Here is a 19,812-nt window from a genome sequence, read left to right on the forward strand (position 1 = left end):
ATTGCAATCCAGATTAGTACTCGCGTTTCACATCCTCGAGTACTTTGAACAAAACCCGAGTTCTTGAAACTCGAGTACTAATCTGGATTCCCATCACGTGTGCCCGGACAATCCAGATTCGTACAAAATTGCAATCCAGATTAATACTCGAGCTTCAACTACTCGGGTATTATTCAAAGTACTCGAGTATATCAAACTTGAGTATTAATCTGGATTCCCATCACATGTTTCCAAACAATCCAGATTGGTACTCGAGTTTCTTGAACTCAAGTATCAATCTGGATTATCCAACCACAAGTTGCCGGACAATCCAGATTGGTACCCGAGTTTAGTGGACTCGGGGACCAGATCATACAGTACTTGAGTTCAACATACTCGAGTACTAGGTGAATTTTTTAAAATAGAAATTCCATGCTGGCATGCCACGGTGGAAGTGTAAAATCCAGTACTCGAATTTGGTAAACTCGAGTACACCAAAAAGTGGTATATCCCCAATTACTTCCGAAACAGTGTTTTTTGCCTAAATTTTTTTAAAAATGATGGTGTTGGGCCGATTTGGCCAACTAATGCTACTATGAAGTTAACAGAGGATTCTTTCTAAACTATGGTTAAGTTTACCAAAGAGTGTGTTAAACTTATCTTTAAAGCTTCGTGAATTGTGGTTTTATCACCAAGACATTTTAGGAAGAACAAATCTAGAAGTAACAAAACGGGAAGAGCAGAGTTTAAAAAAAGAAGACGAAGCAGCACAAGCGTTGACGTCGATGAAGAACAGGAAGAGGAAGACTAAAATACTTTTTTTTCCCCTCAATTTGGTTGTTCTGTTTGTAATGCATTGATTTTTTTAATTGACAATTGAGTCGGGTCATCTTTTCTATTGTCTTTTCTCTTTTTATGTGTTTTGTTCCTTTTTTTTTGTTTGGTTGCTGAAAATGAAGGAAAGTTTGTATCTTTGATCGGTTTGGATGCCACGAAAACTGATGCAAAAAGGGAAAAATGAAGGAGGTACCCAGTACCCACACATGCTGCTCCCTAAATCTTTTTGCAGGCATTCAAAGCAAATCCAGGCTCAGATTTGACTTTCCAACCTTTTACAGACAATCAAACCACAAACCCATACGATTTTGATTAATCCAAATAACTAAAGGCTATAAATTGCAAAGGCAAGCGATACTGATTTTCTCATATTATGTTTAACATTCACAAATTTCCCACAAATTTAAGTTGCATATAAAGGAAACATATCCACAGCTGGAAAATTAAAGACACTTGGTAAATTTATGTTTTCACAAGACACAATTTCCATAATCTTTTACACTTCAAAGCTTGACTTTTTAAATCAAATAGTTGTACCGCAAAAAAACAAAAGCATTCTCCTTCAGAGTTGTATGTATGTATGTATGTTAAAATAATTAGAAAAATAAAAAATTATAAGGAACGAGTAGTAATATTAAAAATTGTGAAGGACATGGATAGTCTTTATCCCCTCCACGGAGAGGAACACCACTGAATGTCTCCGTCGACTGCCCTAGAAGACTGATGAGGCATCCAGATCCTAGATTAAAAGAGACTCCCATTCTCTTTTTTGCTTTTTCCCTTTTTTTTTTTCTCCAACGTTAACGCTTACCTTAGCGAATGTTAAGGTTTGGTTTGTTTAACCAAAGTTAACTTTGCTACTAGAGTTAAGTTATTCATTTTTAATTGACGTGGCACATCTTAACTATTGATTTATTTTCAAAGTAATCTTAGCCACAAAATGGACCCTCTCCATTTCCGGATCCCTTTTAAGTCTGCTTCATAATAAAACGAATAATAGCAACCCACCTATCATTTCTTTATCCATTAGTCATACCCACTAGTGTCCAAATTGGCTCCATTATTATTTTGTCTCTTCTGAGGGACCGTATGAGCTATAAGCAAATGGTTTTGTAGGCCAAATACCAGTGTATTCTCCCAATCTGCTGGCAAAACTGCCTATAGTTTTGCACCCAATATCTTCTCACCTGTCACTATCTTCACACATTATATAAGATCCCTTTCCTTACATTGAGCACCATCAAAATTCAAAACCCAAAATCCATTTTTCATCTTCCGAACTTCCAAATTTCCATTTGTTTCAGTTCCAATTTAGAGCAAGAAAGAAGTATGAGTGCAACAAGTAAAGCTTCTTGGATGGTGGCAGCAAGTATTGGTGCAGTTGAGGCCTTGAAAGACCAAGGTGTTTGCAGATGGAACTATCCTCTAAGGTCACTTCACCAGCATGCGAAGAACAATATCAGATCATACTATCAAGCCAAGAAACTCTCAGCTCAGTCTTCCTCGGCTATATCTAGTAAAGTGAACAACGAGAAGCTAAAGCAGAGTGAAGAGTCTTTGAGAAAAGTCATGTATTTGAGTTGTTGGGGTCCTAACTGATCCCCCCTACACTTCTTGTAAATATGTGGCCAAGTTTTGAACGAATATAAATTGCTTCATCCCAAATTTTTGTCTGTAGTTATCCTTATCCCTACTAATTTCATTTTAGTAATGGTCAATTTTTTACACCAGTCGGAGCTTTTGTAGTATTCAACTTCTATAGTCATTTTTGCCAAGAATTGCTAATATTTGTATATCTGTGACATGTTCCTCTTTGTATTTTATCTTCGCTTTTATAAGTATGTTCGGGTTATAGAATGAATTGAATTTGGTCGAATTTGAACCGGATAATGCAGAACTGAGAAATATTCAAATGATTTTTATTTACCCATTTTATAGTATCTGTTTCAAGAAACGTAATTAAAATCTTTCTTTGAGGTGCAATTTCCCTTTCTACCGGAGAAAATAATTTGCAATTGTGTTTTTTTTTTTGTGTGTGGGGGGGGGGGGGATAGATTTTGGATGAGTTCTACAATGACAAGAAGTGGATAAGCATTTTTAAGAAAATTGCCACCTTGTCCGTCAACAGTAAGGATGGAGCATTTGTTGCTTGGGGAGCCCGGCGGGGAGGGGGGGGGGGGGGGTGGTTGGTTAGATATTAATACAAGGGTATTGCATTTGATTTCATATTAGTAGAATTTAGTAAATTCAACACATTTTCCGTTTTGAAAGAAAGGAGCTCATAAAATTTTGGGGCCAAAAGGCAAGAACATAAAATTTTAAATTTTTTCTACTTGAGGAAAAAAAATCATTTAAACAAAGTGGGGGGCCGTTTTAGGATGGAACCAGATATTTGTCTTTGAGAAAGTCAAAACAAGAACAAATTTTTATTTTGATCATTCAAGTACGAAATATATTAGAATTCAAAACTAAATTATCTATTTAGTATTAACAAAATATAATCAAAATAAAAACATGAAAAATTGTTTCTTAAGACATTTCTTCTTGATCATTTTTGATATATTAAAAGAAATTAATTTGTTTGGCAAAAATTAATTTTGCCAACTTATTTTACTATTCAATTCATTTTTACTATTATTCATGAGTCTCATTGCGTTTTTGGTACTATTAATGAGTCCTGCTGTATTATTTCAGCTAACTTTTATCTTTATCTCCAATATTTTCAGCTGGAAAATTTTCAGTTTCAGCAAAATAAGTGGATCTCAAACAGTCCTTAAATTGGAATTAGAAGTTCTTTTAAATTCCCAATATCATATATGATTAACTTTGTACTAAATTTTACAACAACTTCCCATTTGATGTAAAAATCAACCAGTTCTTGAAAATATCGTCTTCCATTTTATTGAAAAATTTAGTTTTGATAATATTCATTAGCGAAATGTTCGTTCCATATATATATATATATATAAAAGCGGAGATCTCATGTGAGAGTGCATGAGTTCTGTAGAGTCCTAATATTGCATTTAGCCTTTTTAATTTCTTATCATTAAGTTGTTTTTACTGTTACTCAAAAAATCATGTTAACTTCTTTTTACTATTATCTAAAAGATGTGCTGTTGTTGAAAATTAAACCAAACCTTATGTAAAGCCCAAACCCACTTATTTTCTTACATATTATGACGTAAGCATTATCCTTTCCCATGTGTAGATGAAAGCCTAAACCCTAACCCACTTACAAACTCTCTTTCTATTCCCCTATGCGTGGAAGCTCTCTTCCTCCATAAGAGCTTCGCTTCAAACTACGTACACTTTTCAACTTCATTACAAACAACGGTTTGTAGTTCATATCCACTGATCCTATCTAACCAAAACAATGTTCCTACTCATTTTTCAAGTCTTAATTCAGCCATTCTGTGTAAACAAATGGAAATGTATGGTCAGGGAAGATATACAATCACTCTAAAAAATAAAAATAAAAAGAAGTGTACAATCTAACATCAATCGTCCCACCACTCTATTTTCACTTCCTCTCTCTCTCTCTCATTTTGAGTGCTATATTAGGATTCCCCAAATTGAAGATAATATTCAATCTTACCAATGGGCTACACATTAGAAGGATTGACTACTAAGATAATGAGTGCTTCTCTTGCTGTGTTACGGATTTACAAGATTAATTCTTAGGTACTCTTGGAGCACGGTGAATAGTGCTCATTTCTTTTACATTTATGATATGGTCCACTGATTAAATTCATGATGGGGTCCATCATGAATGTGAGAGGAGTGGACACTGTTTTACTGTACTTTGAGAATACCTAAGAATTTTCCACATTAAAGAAAAAGTCAAATGCTCTGTGATATGGGATAGTCACCAATAGTCATATTTCATTCAACTATATTCATATTAAATTTTGAGTTGTCTTTGATTCTATAGTACTATGTATGAAAATCAATTTGTTAACGACTTTTGATAAGCTCCTACAACCGATTAAGAAATTCACAACAAGTTGGATCAAATTGTTTGTGTGCCTTCGAATTGCAGGTTTTTTTTTTCTTACACAAATGCATGAAAGTGGTAGCTCCATCATAAGCATAAAGATGATCATAAGTTCAGATATTGACAAACAATTGAGATACTACGGTAATTGATTTTAATAGCATTTTTCCTTTCTGAAAATCTAAAAAAATTATAGGATTCTAGCCACAAATATTTGGCATAAAATCTAAGACGCAAAAATATTTTTGGTATCCCACAATAGTAACTAGAGAGGACTATAGAAACTTTTAGTTAGATGCACACCAATTTTTTTTAAAGTCTTCCTATAGAATTTATTGTTTCAGTTTGAGACCAATATAATTTGATTATACTTTTTGTGGGGAGTAAAAAGACCTTGATAGGAATATGGGCCGTTGGGTCATGCTAAGGAAGGCCGACCTGCTCTTGGGTTTAGGACTTGTTAGTACTACGGGTCGGCCCATACGCCGAGGGTCCGAGGATCCAGCCGAGGATGATTTTTCTCTTCGGGCTGACACTGAAGAACCTGGAATTTCATGGTAAAAGTTAGGAAAGGACACGGACAGAACCAATGGTTAAAAGGGGTGAACCCTAGAATGCCCCAGAAGCACCGGTGTTGGAGAAATGTCAAAGATAAAGGCTTCTACCTCCACATTAAAGACCCTGCACCTACCACCCTGGCCGCATTAATGGGGAAGTGACACTTGAACAGTGGAAGGGAAACTTCTAGTTACTGTTCAAAGGCACTAAGAAAAGAAATATCTAGGCTAAGGGAGGAGTTGGGGCAACACGTGTACAAAGTATTAAAAAGAGGAGTATTTAAGGAGGAACCTGGAACAGAAACACGAACGGACTTTTTGTAACCTAAAAAGAAAAAAGACAAGGAGAAAGATATAATATAAGAACAGCCCTCGGCTTACATCCGAGGAGGACGATTTACAATATTCCTTGTTGTTTCCATGTACTTGCCATCTTTAGTTTGTCATTTAATCCCCACACACTTCTAACCTGGGTTTCAAGCCCACACTCTACAAATTCATATTGTTTAAGGCTCATTGGGCCTGGGCCCATAACTGTTCTTGGGGCCAGGTGCACTTGTGCACTTACAATTGGCGCCGTCTGTGGGAATTTAGTCTAGAAGAGGTAGGGATATTATGGCAGGCTTAGGCTCTCACCATGCAGAGTCACAAGGATCACAACCGGAAGATCATTTCGAACGTCTTGAACATCGTAGGGATCGTGAGGGAAGCGTCCATACAGAATACCCAGGGGCTAGCCATACTCATGGAGGGGGTAGCACTACCCACGATGAGGGTTCTAAATCCATGCAGAAGGAAATCAATCGTTTGAAGAGGAAGTTACGCCATGCTAAACGTAAGGTTTCCCCATCCTCGTCTAGTTCTTCCTCAGAGAAGGACAGGGGAGTTGGCTACAGTTCAAGGTCATGTTCCCCCACCAGCGCAACATCCTCCGGTGAGGAGGACGACCAGCCAACCCGTAGACGTAAGAAGCTTCGTTCTAGGGGCTTAGGCAACGATACCATGAGTAGGGCGTTGCACCAGCTCTCTAAATCTCCGTTTTCACGGAGGATTGAGAGAGGGAGGCTTCCCAGGAGGTTCACCCAGCCCACCTTTACCATCTATAATGGCCGGACTGATCCGGTGGAGCACGTGAGTCACTTCAACCAAAGGATGGCAGTGCACTCTCACAACGAGACTCTGATGTGTAAAGTCTTCCCCTCCAGCTTGGGACCCGTGGCTATGAGATGGTTTAACGGTCTCAAATCGGGATCTGTAGGCTCATTTGGCGAGCTAACTAGGGCATTTGCTTCGCGGTTCATTACGTGTAGCAGAGTCCCTCGGCCATTGGACTCTTTGCTATCCATGGCCATGAAGGAAGGGGAGACACTGAAAGCATACTCCGACCGATACTGGGAGATGTTTAATGAAATAGACGGCGACTTTGATGAGGTGGCGCTTAATACCTTTAAGGTGGGTCTCCCTACTGATCACGACCTAAGAAAGTCTTTGACGAAAAAGCCCGTACGTAGCGTACGCCGTCTTATGGATCGTATTGATGAATACAAAAGGGTAGAGGAAGACCAGCAGCAGGGGAAAGGGAAGGAGAAGGTTATCCCGCAGGAGAGAAGGGATTTCAGGTCGGACAGATATCACAACAACAAGCCGAGGAGGGATTACTTCGGACAATCCGGCTCGGCAGCACCTCAGGCTGTAAATACTGTGTTCCGAGAACCAGTACATCAGTTATTAGAAAAAGTTCGTAAAGAGCCCTTTTTCAGATGGCCCGGCAAGATGGCAGGGGACCCTGCGAGAAGAAATCAAAACCTTTTCTGTCAGTACCATCAGGATGTGGGCCACACTACCGAGAACTGCCGGACCCTGTGGAACCATCTAGAGCAGCTCGTCGGTGAAGGAAAGTTAAAGCAGCACTTGTGTCAGCCCACTGGGCAGGTCAGTCAAGTTGGTTCAAACAACCAGAGGAACAGTTCATCTCGGCCAGCATTGGGAACAATTAATGTTATCTTCGCTGCACTTGGCAGGACCGGCTCAGGTCCTACTAGGGTGATGGCGGTTTCCCATCCTCAGGCCGAGGATGTGGGTAGCAGGCCGAAGAGATTAAAGGGCACTTTACTCGTCTTGGGTTTCTCCGAGGAGGATAAAATAGGGACTATCCAACCCCATGACGATGCTCTTGTGGTTACCCTCAGGATAGGGAACTATGATGTGAGGAGGGTGATGATAGATCAGGGCAGTGGTGCAGATATCATGTACCCTGATCTATTTAAGGGGTTAAAGTTGGAGTTGGAAGATCTGACTCCTTACGACTCCCCACTTATAAGCTTCGAAGGGAGGGCCGTTGTGCCGAAGGGACAGATCCGTTTACCCGTTCAATCCGGCACAGAAATGGTTGAGGTAGATTTCATTGTGGTTGACGCGTACTCTCCATATACAGCCATCCTCGCCAGGCCATGGCTGCACGCTTTGGGAGCTGTCTCCTCTACCTTACATGTTAAGGTGAAATTTCCCTCGGGGGAGCATGTTGAGGAAATCCTCGGCAGCCAGGTAGTGGCTAGGCAATGCATATCGGCTGCGGTGCTTCGTCAGTCAGAAATTGAGTCATCAACCTTGCCCATCCAGGAGTCATAGCAATTAACAGCTCCGGAGGCACCTGGAGCGATGACAGAAGATGAGGCTATTTGTGAGGAGTTAGAGAAGTTTGTAATAACAGATGATCCAGAGAGGTTCTTCCAAGTTGGCATACGTTTGCCACACCAAGAGAAAATGGAGTTGTTGAAATTTCTGAAGGATAATTTAGATGTCTTTGCGTGGGACCCCTATGAGGCTCCAGGCCTAGATCCGAACTTTATTTGTCATCGTTTAAACGTCAATCCTGCCATTGTTCCGAGGAGGCAGCCACCTCGGCGATCTTCCCAAGAACATTCTGAGGCTGTGAAGGAAGAGGTTCTTAAACTCAAAAGGGCGGGGGCTATCAAAGAAGTTTTCTACCCTGAATGGTTGGCTCATACTGTTGTTGTTAAAAAGAAGAACGGCAAGTGGAGAGTATGTGTGGACTTTACTAATCTGAACAAGGCCTGTCCTAAAGATTCGTTCCCAATGCCACGGATTGATCAACTGGTAGATGCTACTGTCGGACATCCTCGGATGAGTTTCTTAGACGCCTTCTAGGGTTACCACCAAATTCCCTTGGCGTTAGAGGATCAGGAGAAGACTGCTTTCATTACTCCAACCGGGAACTATCATTATAAGGTCATGCCATTTGGGTTAAAAAATGCTGGGGCTACTTACCAAAGAATGATGACCCGAATGTTTGAACGGGAAAACCATAGAAGTATACGTGGATGATATGGTGGTGAAGAGTAAGACAGTACCTTCGCACATGACAGATTTGGCCGACACCTTCCAGATGCTAAGGAAGTATAAGTTGCGCCTTAACGCCTCCAAATGTTCTTTTGGCGTGGGATCTGGCAAGTTCTTGGGATATATGATTACTCATAGGGGCATAGAGGTAAACCCAGTGCAGGTTAAGGCTATTCAGAATTTGCAGCCGCCTAGGAACCCAAAAGAGATTCAAAAATTGACTGGAATGATTGCTGCGTTGAATAGATTTATTTCTCGGTCAGCTGACCGGTGCCGTCCTTTCTTTCAGTTGTTGAACAAGTGGAAAGGGTTTCAATGGACCGAGGACTGCGAGTTAGCTTTCCAACAGCTTAAGCAATATCTTTCTCGGCCACCCATTTTATCTCGCCCTGAGGTGGACGAGGTTTTATTCGCTTATCTGGCCGTGGCTATTCACGCGGTGAGCTTAGTCCTTCTAAGGAATGAAAACGGAGTGCAGAGACCGATCTACTACGTTAGTAAGTCCTTGAATGAGGCCGAGGTGCGCTATCTGCCCTTGGAAAAAGCGCTTCTGGCTGTAGTCCACGCCACGCGCAAACTTCCTCATTATTTCCAATCTCATACTGTGGTTGTTTTGACCTAGTTGCCTCTCAAGGCTGTGTTGCGTAGTGCTGATTATTCTGGCAGGGTGGCACAATGGGGAATCATTTTGGGAGCCTTTGATGTTAAATACAAGCCTCGCACTTTGGTAAAGGGACAGGTCCTCGCTGATTTGGTGGCAGAGTTTACTGAACCATTGTTAGAAGAAACTTCAAAAGAACCACACATGGGTGAAAAATCAGTTGGTGTGATCACAGCCGTATCGCCCTCGACTTGGAGAGTTTATGTGGATGGGGCTGCTAATCAAAAAGGGTCTGGTGTTGGACTTGTTCTAATGTCCCCTGAAGGAATTGTCTTCGAAAAATCTTTGAGATTGGCCTTCTCGGCTACTAACAATGAGGCCGAGTATGAAGCAGTCTTAGTAGGCATGCAGATGGTACATAAGATGGGTGGCAAGGAAATCCATGTGTTCTCAGACTCTCAGTTAGTGGTAGGCCAGGTTATGGGGACCATGGAGGCTAGAGACCCCAGAATGCAGGAGTATTTGGCCCAGGTCAAACGCCAGCAGGCTGAATTCGACTCCTTTGCCCTAGCTCACGTTTCTAGGAGTGGAAATACTCATGCAGATTCCTTGGCTATGTTAGCAACATCCTCGGCTCAAGGTTTACCAAGGGTTATCCTCGTTCAGGATTTGGTAGAACCTTCTCTTGTAACTGCTAACGCGCCTCGCATCCATCTGATAAGGGCTAGTCCTAGTTGGATGGATTCGATCATATCTTTTATTAAAAATGACATCCTTCCCGAAGACAGGGCTGAAGCAGAAAAGGTACGTCGAAAGGCGCCGCGTTTCTGGTTGTCTGAGGACCAAAAGCTATACAAACGATCCTTTTCAGGACCGTATTTGTTGTGTGTGCACCCTGAATCAACAGAAACATTATTGGAGGAACTGCATGAAGGAATTTGTGGGAGCCACACTGGGGGAAGATCCTTAGCTCATAGAGCCCTGACTCAGGGTTACTGGTGGCCTAATATGCAGAAGGAGGCTCAGGATTATGCCAGAAAATGTGATCAATGCCAGAGGTTCGCCCTTAATATCCATCAACCTGGAGGGGTTCTTAACCCTCTCTCCAGCCCTTGGCCTTTCGCACAATGGGGCTTGGACATTGTAGGGCCATTTCTGAGAGCTGCTGGCAACAAAAGATGGCTGCTCGTGGGAACAGACTACTTCACTAAATGGGTTGAAGCTGAGCCCTTAGCCAATATCCGAGATGTTGATTCCAAGAAATTTATATGAAAAAATATTGTTACTAGATTTGGTATACCGCATACACTTATCTCAGACAATGGCGTTCAATTTGACAGCAACGCCTTTAGGCAATATTGTGGTGACATGGGTATCACAAATAGATATTCTACCCCAGCTTATCCTAGAGGAAATGGGCAGGCTGAGGCCGTTAACAAGGTCATAGTCAACGGGCTCAAGAAGAGGTTGGATGATGCGAAAGGCAAATGGGTAGAAGAGCTCCCTCATGTCCTGTGGACGTATCGGACCACTCCGCGCAGGTCCACTGGAGAAACGCCATTCTCTATGACTTATGGAGCCGAGGCGGTGATACCACTCGAATCTGGTTTTCCTACTCTAAAGACAAGTTCTTTTAATCCAGAGAATAACAAGGAACTTCTAGAGAAAGATCTTGATTTACTTGATGAACGGCGTGAGGCAGCTATGGTCCAAATGGCTTATTATCAGCAGAAGCTAAAACGAGGATATGACGCCCACGTGAAGCTGAGGCCACTTGCGCTTGGAGATCTTGTATTAAGGAAAGTTGTAGGCACTTCTAAGAACCCAGCTTGGGGTAAGCTGGGACCTAACTGGGAAGACCCCTATCGCATTGTTTCAATAGCAGGCATATGGTCGTATAGGCTAGCCGACCTAGACGAACGAATTGTACCACGTCCATGGAATGTAAATAATCTTAGAAGGTATTATTATTAATGAAATGAGCTTTTGTTAATTAATATTTCAAAGTTATGGGCAGCTCTGATGCTCGCAGTTACAATTTTTAAGAATCAAACAGAAACTTGGTTAAGTGTCGTCCTCGGATCACAAACCTTGTGGAAATTGATGTCTTGTCATTTGTTAAACAGAACCTTAGTTATGTCGGGTCTTCGGACCTCCTACTTTGGGAAAATTAACATTTGAAGTTACAATTTTGAAGAATCAAACAGAAACTTGGTTAAGTGTCGTCCTCGGATCACAAACCTTGTGGAAATTGATGTCTTGTCACTTGTTAAACAGAACCTTAGTTATGCCGGGTCTTCGGACCTCCTACTTTGGGAAAATTAACATTTGAAGTTACTGTTCTAAAGAATCAAACAGAAACTTGGTTAAGTGCAATCTTCGGACCACAAACCTTGTGGAAATTGATGTCTTGTCATTTGTTAAACAGAACCTTAGTTATGTCGGGTCTTCGGACCTCCTCCTCTGGGAAAATTAACATTTGAAGTTACAATTTTTAAGAATCAAACAGAAACTTGGTTAAGTGTCGTCTTCGGATCACAAACCTTGTGGAAATTGATGTCTTGTCACTTGTTAAACAGAACCTTAGTTATGCCGGGTCTTCAGACCTCCTACTTTGGGAAAATTAACATTTGAAGTTACAATTTTTAAGAATTAAACGAAAGATTGGTTAAGACTTATCTTCGGACTACGACTTTTATTAAAGTTAACTTCTGATTATGCCTGGGTGTTAATGCGTTGCTGTTTATTAACTTCGATCTTAAGTCTTATATCCTTAAATGTCAAGAAAATTTGTGTAAGGAATGTTCCTCGGACCTTACATCCTACTAGAAAGGATGCTGTACATTACAAGGGTTTAATCGTTATACAAGATCTTCTCTCCTTTTTTAATCAAAGGCACTGTTTAAATATCTCAACCATACCACCTGTTGTTAAACCTTTAATAATGTGCATATGATTATGTGGAAGTTATGATTGTGCAATCCTTGGAGTTAGATTTGTTTACTCTGAGAAATTTTTGTTATGTGCTAATGGCAATCTTTATAATAAATACAAAAAAAAGTAAAGTAAAACGGATACAACCCAAGTGAAAAGCAAAATGAAATTGTTCTTCATTAATTAGTCAAATATACATTACATATATATAGTTCAAACATGGAAAAAGAGAAGTCCTAAAGATAGGCCTTAAGCTTTTGTAGGGGGGTCTTGCTGAGAGGTACTAGTGCCCTCGGTCTCCCTCAACTCCAGCTCAAAGGGGGTCAAAACTTGCTTTCCCTTATCTGCTGTCTTTGTTGGAAAGACGTTGGGCTCTACTGTCTGGTTCAGGTCCTTCTCTGCATCCCCTCCTCCTTTCTTCTCTTTGTTGGAACCAGAAGGTTCTGTAGGATCGGGAATTTGCTGTGGGACCACCGGAGGTAGAGCAGGAAGAGTTGTCTCAGGGGTAGGAGTGGCAGCATGAGCCTCTTCAATCTCCTGTATTTCCAGGGGAAGCCAAACGTTCTCGGACTTCCTCAGATCCGAAGATAGAGGAACTCCTTCTACGTTTAAAGTTTCCCCTCATACTTTTTGACAGTATTCGCGGCATAAAGCCGCGAACTCCTCTGTCAGCTGCTCTTCTGTGGTTGCTACCCCTTCTTCGAAACTCGCCTGCTTGGCAGCTTGAAGAGAGAGTTGGAAGGAGCTGGCTTCTTCCTTCATCAACGCCAGTTCCTTCTTCAGATCCGAGCACTCCTTTTGAGCTTGGGAGAGCTCTTCATCTCTTTCGCGAAGGAGCTTGCGCTGTCTTTCTATCTGGGTCTTCATGGTCTTCAAGTTTGACTCGACCCCATTTTTCTCTCTCCTCAGATCAGCCACCTCTGAGGTCAACTTCTCATTCTCAGCAAGGGCTGTGCCCAAGGACTTCTCAGTTTCCAGCCTGATTTCGAGCTCAGTTCTGGCTACCTTCCGAGTGTCTTCTATAAACTTCTCGGCTACAAAGACCTCCTGAATAGCCTGTAACAAAGGATGATGGAGTTAAGAATATTAAAAAACAAACTTACTTATAAGTATTGTTAAAAGTGGAATCGTCCTAAAAAAGGGAAAAATTTACCAGCGCTAAGTCTCTTTTTAGTGAGAGAAATAATTGTGGCTGGCCCATTTTTTCCAAGGTCTTCATGTCCTTGGGCAGCAGGAGAGGGCGTTCCAAAACCTCGGCCAGGTGGTGGGCATGGCCTTGTTGAACCGCCCTTATACTGGACTGGCAGGAGATGGGTGCGCCGTCCAGTCTTAGATCGGGGGACCAGGTGGTCGGTGCTCGGCGCACTTCAGCCTCGTCTCTGAATTCCCCGATTTCAACCAAACGGGCCCTGCCCTTGCCTTTGTCCAGCTTCTGCTGCTGGGCCGGTGGGAGATGTTGTCGTGGTTTCTTGGGGTCCTTATTAATTTTCCCCTCATTATCCCCCTTCCTCTTCTTCTTAGGATCCTCGGCTGAAAGTTTTGGCTCAGCTGGAGGAGGGGGAGGTGGTAAAGATGGGGGAACTTGAGACGTCCCCGTCTTTTTCTCTACAGCCTTAGCAGCCCTATTGGTGAGAAGACCCTGCATTCTTCCCATGTCTTCTTCAGATCCATCCTCGGGTAGGGCAACCACAAACCCTGCAATTCCAGAGGCCTCGGTGGCTTCTTCCTCCTCGTCGGAAAGTATCACAAACTGGTTCCCGCGAGGTCTCTCGGTGTCTTCGAGATGGAATTGATCTATCTCGTCGTCAAGTGTGTGCGAAGAAGACACCTGCTCTTCTGGAACGACAGTTGCTTGTGAGTGCACAGTAAGGGGAATTGCTGCTATAGGCTGGTTGTATAAAACGGTGTTAGGAGCGTCCGGGAGGTCACGGTCGTCCAGAAAGTGGGGCCGAGCTACGTTTATCCTCCTTCGTCTACGGTCACCCGCAATTATGGCGTTTTCTATCTCCTGGAAGTCCGAGGAAAGGGGAGTGTACCCTAGAATGAGATGAGCAGCCCGGAGTTGTAAGTCTTCGCTAACGAACACCTCGGAGCGAAGTACTCGGTTTAGATCTGCGATGTTACAGTGACTCAGACGAGGACGCACGTGTTGCTTATCTGCAAAAAAGACATCAAAACAAACAAACCTGGTCAGATTCACACAGATATTTAACAAGTTTAAGTAATTACGAATACGCATTTCTGTGTGTGTTAGAAGAAGTTGTGTTGTGGGGAGGTTAATCCTACGGCATCGCACCTGGATCCCCCCACTCAACTGGGCAGTGGAGGCCGTCGTGCCAGTTCCCAGACACGATCAAGTAGTCGTCCTTCATGCCTTTGTTGGATTTGGGCAGACAGGAGATTAGCCTAACGGTGCTGGATCGAGACTTAATATAATAACCTACCTTAGAAAGTTTATGGGACTCATATAGGAACACGACATCGTGCCATGTGAGGATTAAACCCATCTGCTCGTTTAGAGCATCCACACTACCCAAAACTCTAAAAACGTTTAGGAGGCATTGATCGGGACACAACCGGTGGTTGCGAAGGTACTCCCTAGTTACAGGTTTCATTGGAAGGGTCATCCCACCCTCTATAAAGTCTATCATAGGGATGATAACCTCTCCCTCTTTCCTAGAACCGGCCACGACTTCTGCCGGGCAATATTTTAACCCTATATCGCTGGGAATATGGTATTTGGCCCTGAAGCCTTCCATCCCAGCGGCGGTATCAACTAGACACTTAAGCCTACCCATTAGAAAAGAACAAAGGGCTAAACTCTAAAAGGGAGAATATTTACAAAGACAGCCGAGGACTGTATCCGAGGATAAAAGGTTAAGAATAGAGAGAGCAAGAACTTACAAAGTTGAAGGTACGGGTTCCCACGGTTTTCTGCTGGTAAAGAATGATTGTTGGTGTTTTGATGGGATTGATCCCTAATGAATTAAATGAAGGCGCAGGTTCCCGAAGCGTCACGACGTGCGAAAAGGCGGCCTCGAAATTATATTTGTCCCGCCTAAAATTTCGTGGGGCAACGAGGATCGTTGGATGCCCATCTCACCGTTGAACATGGGAGACAAAGAGTAACTTACAGTAATAAATGCGCGCGTTTTTGAAAATAAAACCGCCAAGTGGCATCTTCTGGGACGCGAAACGATTTCCCCACGTGCTATCACTTATAAAGTGTGTGGAGTGGATCCTCGTTGGATCAAAACCCTATTTTTCTCCTCGGATGTCGAAAATTAGAGTTTTGAGGGGCTATTGTGGGGAGTAAAAAGACCTTGATAGGAATATGGGCCGTTGGGTCATGCTAAGGAAGGCCGACCTGCTCTTGGGTTTAGGACTTGTTAGTACTACGGGTCGGCCCATACGCCGAGGGTCCGAGGGTCCAGCTGAGGATGATTTTTCTCTTTGGACTGACACCGAAGAACCTGGGATTTCATGGTAAAAGTTAGGAAAGGACACGGACAGAACCAATGGTTAAAAGGGGTGAACCCTAGAATGCCCCAGAAGCACCGGTGTTGGAGAAATGTCAAAGATAAAGGCTGCTACCTCCACATTAAAGACCCTGCACCTACCACCCTGGCCGCATTAATGGAGAAGTGACACTTGAACAGTGGAAGGGAAACTTCTAATTACTGTTCAAAGGCACTAAGAAAAGAAATATCTAGGCTAAGGGAGGAGTTGGGGCAACACGTGTACAAAGTATTAAAAAGAGGAGTATTTAAGGAGGAACCTGGAACAGAAACGGGGACGGACTTTTTGTAACCTAAAAAGAAAAAAGACAAGGAGAAAGATATAATATAAGAACAGCCCTCGGCTTACATCCGAGGAGGACGATTTACAATATTCCTTGTTGTTTCCATGTACTTGCCATCTTTAGTTTGTCATTTAATCCCCACACACTTCTAACCTGGGTTTCAAGCCCACACTCTACAAATTCATATTGTTTAAGGCTCATTGGGCTTGGGCCCATAACTGTTCTTGGGGCCAGGTGCACTTGTGCACTTACACTTTTTATGCAAAGTTTGAGACCAACATACTTTAAGGCAAAATTTTCCTTTATATCGCACGGGTTTCCGACTAGTTTGTAATAAAAATTGGAAGAGTAAGTACTAGCACAACCACTTTGAAAATATATTAATAATTTATTGATTTTCAACTTCATAACAGCCATTGGCAATGGCACGAATAAAAATTACTTAACAAATGTTTTTGAAGTGCAAATGTCCAACTACATGGTGAAGTTTCATTTTCAACACTAGTTTTTTCATAATTTGTGAATCCTTGCATATAAAACCTAGTAACTGGTAAATAAATATCATCAACTCTAATAAGATTCATGTGCCTTTTGAGAATTCAAAGTTGAGTTAAGAATAAGCAATTTCACTGTATGTTTACTAAACCAATGATCTAAATTTTGTGATTGAGAATTTACTATGGCATAAAAAAAATATAATCAATAATAATTCAAAATTATAAAGTCATCTTACACATGCGAGAAAAACAAGTACCAAACAATTCCTTTTTTTTTTTTTTTCTCCTAATTGTGTATTCAAAATTGTCAAATACTTCACAAGGAGGTGTGGTGTCTTCACCCTCCCTGTGTAATCTTTTTAATTTTAATTTTTTAAAATCAACACTTAGGGTCCGTTTGGATAGAACTTATTGCTGAAAACTGAAAACTGAAAACTGAAAACTGAAAACACTGTAGCAAAATAATTTTAAAATGTGTGAATAGTACCGCGGGACCCATTTTTAATGAAAAAGTTGCTGAAAAGTAAAATTTGTGGGTCCGTGAACAGTGCACGAATGCACTGTTCACAGAAAATTGGGTCAACACTTGCGGTTGGAGGAAAAAAAAAAAAAAAAAAAAAACACAAAACGCGGACGCAGAAACGCCTATCCAAACTCCACCTTAGTCTTATAGATTGGTTACGATCAAATGTTGGTCTTATAAGTCATTTTTGGTAATTTTCACCTGAAAGAATAGTTTTAGACAACCATTCTCCAAATACTCATTTGACAAAAATACCACCTTTGCATGAGTTGAAAGTTTAAACAAACAATTATATGTAACTAGTAAGTTGCTCGTGCAATGCATAAATAATTTTGTGATATTTTATGTAAGACAGTTTTGGATAATGTTGTAAATATATTATAAAGAAAAAGTAAACTAAATTAGAGTAAAAAAACATATACATTTTAAGATATTAAAAATTAGTTTAGTAGTTTCACGGCATATTTGTAGCCTTCTCAAGGTAAGATTATTTAAAAAAAAAAAATCATAAAACCAAATATAAATGCAAAAAGTAATGGGACCATGAAAATCAACTAATTTATGCCCAACTCTTTCACCATCTTCTACTCATCGATAGTGCGACATTAAGACATAATGTGGGCAAATATGTATTCATGTATCTTATAGATAATTTAAAATTAAACCATGGTTGAATATGGCTTTACATTGGGCACCAAATATTCTCTCTACTTATATACCCAAAACAAAAACTACCCAACCAAATTATCCAAACTTAAATCATATTTAAGCCCCTAATTTTAAAAGGAAAAAAAAAAAATTACATGTATGGGCTTCGACGTCTTGATGGTGGTGGGAGGCCAGTATAATGGAGGTGGTGACCCCTCAAATTCCTCTTTATCTCTCCTTCAAATGTTTTGTTAGTCTCAGGTATTTTATTTTGGTAATATATAGTGAAAATATGCGTTTTATTTAACAATCCACAATATTTTTGTGTCTCTTTATTTCTCTTTAGGGCTTTATGTGGTTAATTATTACTAGTAGTCCTTAATATATATATATATATATTTTTTTTTTTTTTGCTTTTTCAAAATTACTAAAACGGTGGGCATGCTAAAAGACATGAAGAATAGAGAAATGTGTGGTGTAAGCTTAGACAATTAATAAATATTAATAAGATAACAGTAAGATAAGTTAATGTGAACTTTTGAGTAACAATAAAAAAAAACTTAATGAAAAAAGTAAAAAAAAAAAATGTTAAATGCAAAATTAGAACACCACTTAGCAGGACCTCATGCTTTCCTGTATGAGGTCTCTGCTTATGTGTTTGTGTGTGCGTGTGTGTATGTGTGTATATATATTGATTTTAAAAATCACATTTCTCAAAATGCAAAATTTAAGTCACTTTTTATTGTTATTATTGTTGTTGTTGTTATTATTATTATTATTTATAAATATGAAAGACGTGCTTTTACAAATAGTTAACTCAAATAGACCCAAGGAATTGAGATGATTTGATACAATCTTTTACTATCACAACATTAAAATTGACCTCTAGATTTTATAGTTTATACTAGGTTTCACTAATTTGTATCGTAGCAAAACGTTGAACATTTTTTATAATCAGGATTAAAAATTTTCAATTACAATGATGGAATCAATTTGTGTTTTTTAAAAGCCATGCATCTATATGTTCTAAGACCTCCCTTTATTACTAATAAAAAAGCAAAACATGGCCTCAAACAAAGGTTGGTCTCATAATATATCATCTCCTACATTGTGGGTGTGCATTGATCATATGGGCTTTGGGTTTATGGTACTTTTCATCTAATCCAAACTCTGAGTTTGTAAATCCCGAACCCTTTACAACATGTAGTGATCGCGGTTAGGTTATGTGATTTTTAATTGTGACAATTTTCTTTGGCCTAATAAAATGGAAGGGTGGTTTTCATTCAACTTCTAATTTCAAAATACCAAAGTAAATCAAAACTACAAATTTAAACAACCCTAAAATAAGGTACATCAATTTATAAAGCATATAATTTTAAAATTGAAAGCTAGATAGTAAAACTACTAGAGCGAATTAAGACCCCCAATTTTTAAATTACTGCTTAATTGCTTGTAATCTACTTAACTAGATGCGGAATAAGAGTAATCAATGTGCAATAAATCGAAACTACTACTTAGTGCATGGGCATACATAATTAACAATTAAGTATAAAACACAAAAAGTAAGGGAAGAAATGCAAACACAAGATAACATCGCGATGTGTTCTCAAAGAGGAAAATCAAAGGACTAAGTGTAAAAACCTCTCCGCGACCTTCTAAGCCAAAATAATACATTGGTGAATAAGTTGGTGTACAAGGATAACTAAAAAGACCCTCCAAGCTTAATCTACCCAAAATACTTAAGCCCTCCAAGCTCCAGCTACCAACGGACTTCTCCGAGTCTTGTCTTCACTAACTTCCTAGATCTCGCAATACCGCTCGATTGCATTGCCAAGCTTCACTGTCTTATTTTGGCGAAGACCTAATTCTTCCCAAGTTCCAAAACACCCTCTACACTTTGAATGATTATGTTTAGATAAAATCTCCTCTCAAGGTATGACACTGGGAGAGGGGAAGGAAAAGAGACTACAAAGGAATTCTTACTTAAGGATGAGTAGTTCTTTTTAAAAAGTGGGTGTTGTAGAAACGTCTTTCTAGGATTTTCTATCTGTTTAGCTTTCTTATAATTTTGTGGGTAATA

General features: G+C 40.3%; 1 protein-coding gene across 1 annotated transcript; it reads left to right on the forward strand.

Annotated features, from left to right (window-relative positions):
* The first annotated feature begins 2,009 nt into the window (after window positions 1-2,009).
* LOC142638209 (uncharacterized) lies at window positions 2,010-2,481 on the forward strand. Its single transcript, XM_075812227.1, has one exon. It carries the CDS (start codon window positions 2,146-2,148, stop codon window positions 2,413-2,415), a length of 270 nt encoding a protein of 89 aa, XP_075668342.1. The 5' UTR covers window positions 2,010-2,145; the 3' UTR covers window positions 2,416-2,481.
* Window positions 2,482-19,812: the final 17,331 nt, after the last annotated feature.

The sequence above is a fragment of the Castanea sativa genome, chromosome 6 (assembly GCF_040712315.1).
Source record: "Castanea sativa cultivar Marrone di Chiusa Pesio chromosome 6, ASM4071231v1".
NCBI classification, from domain to species: domain Eukaryota; kingdom Viridiplantae; phylum Streptophyta; class Magnoliopsida; order Fagales; family Fagaceae; genus Castanea; species Castanea sativa.

Bases quoted from the DNA above. Each gene is read 5' to 3' on its own strand.
- LOC142638209 (XM_075812227.1), top strand. From the start codon at position 2,146: ATGAGTGCAACAAGTAAAGCTTCTTGGATGGTGGCAGCAAGTATTGGT.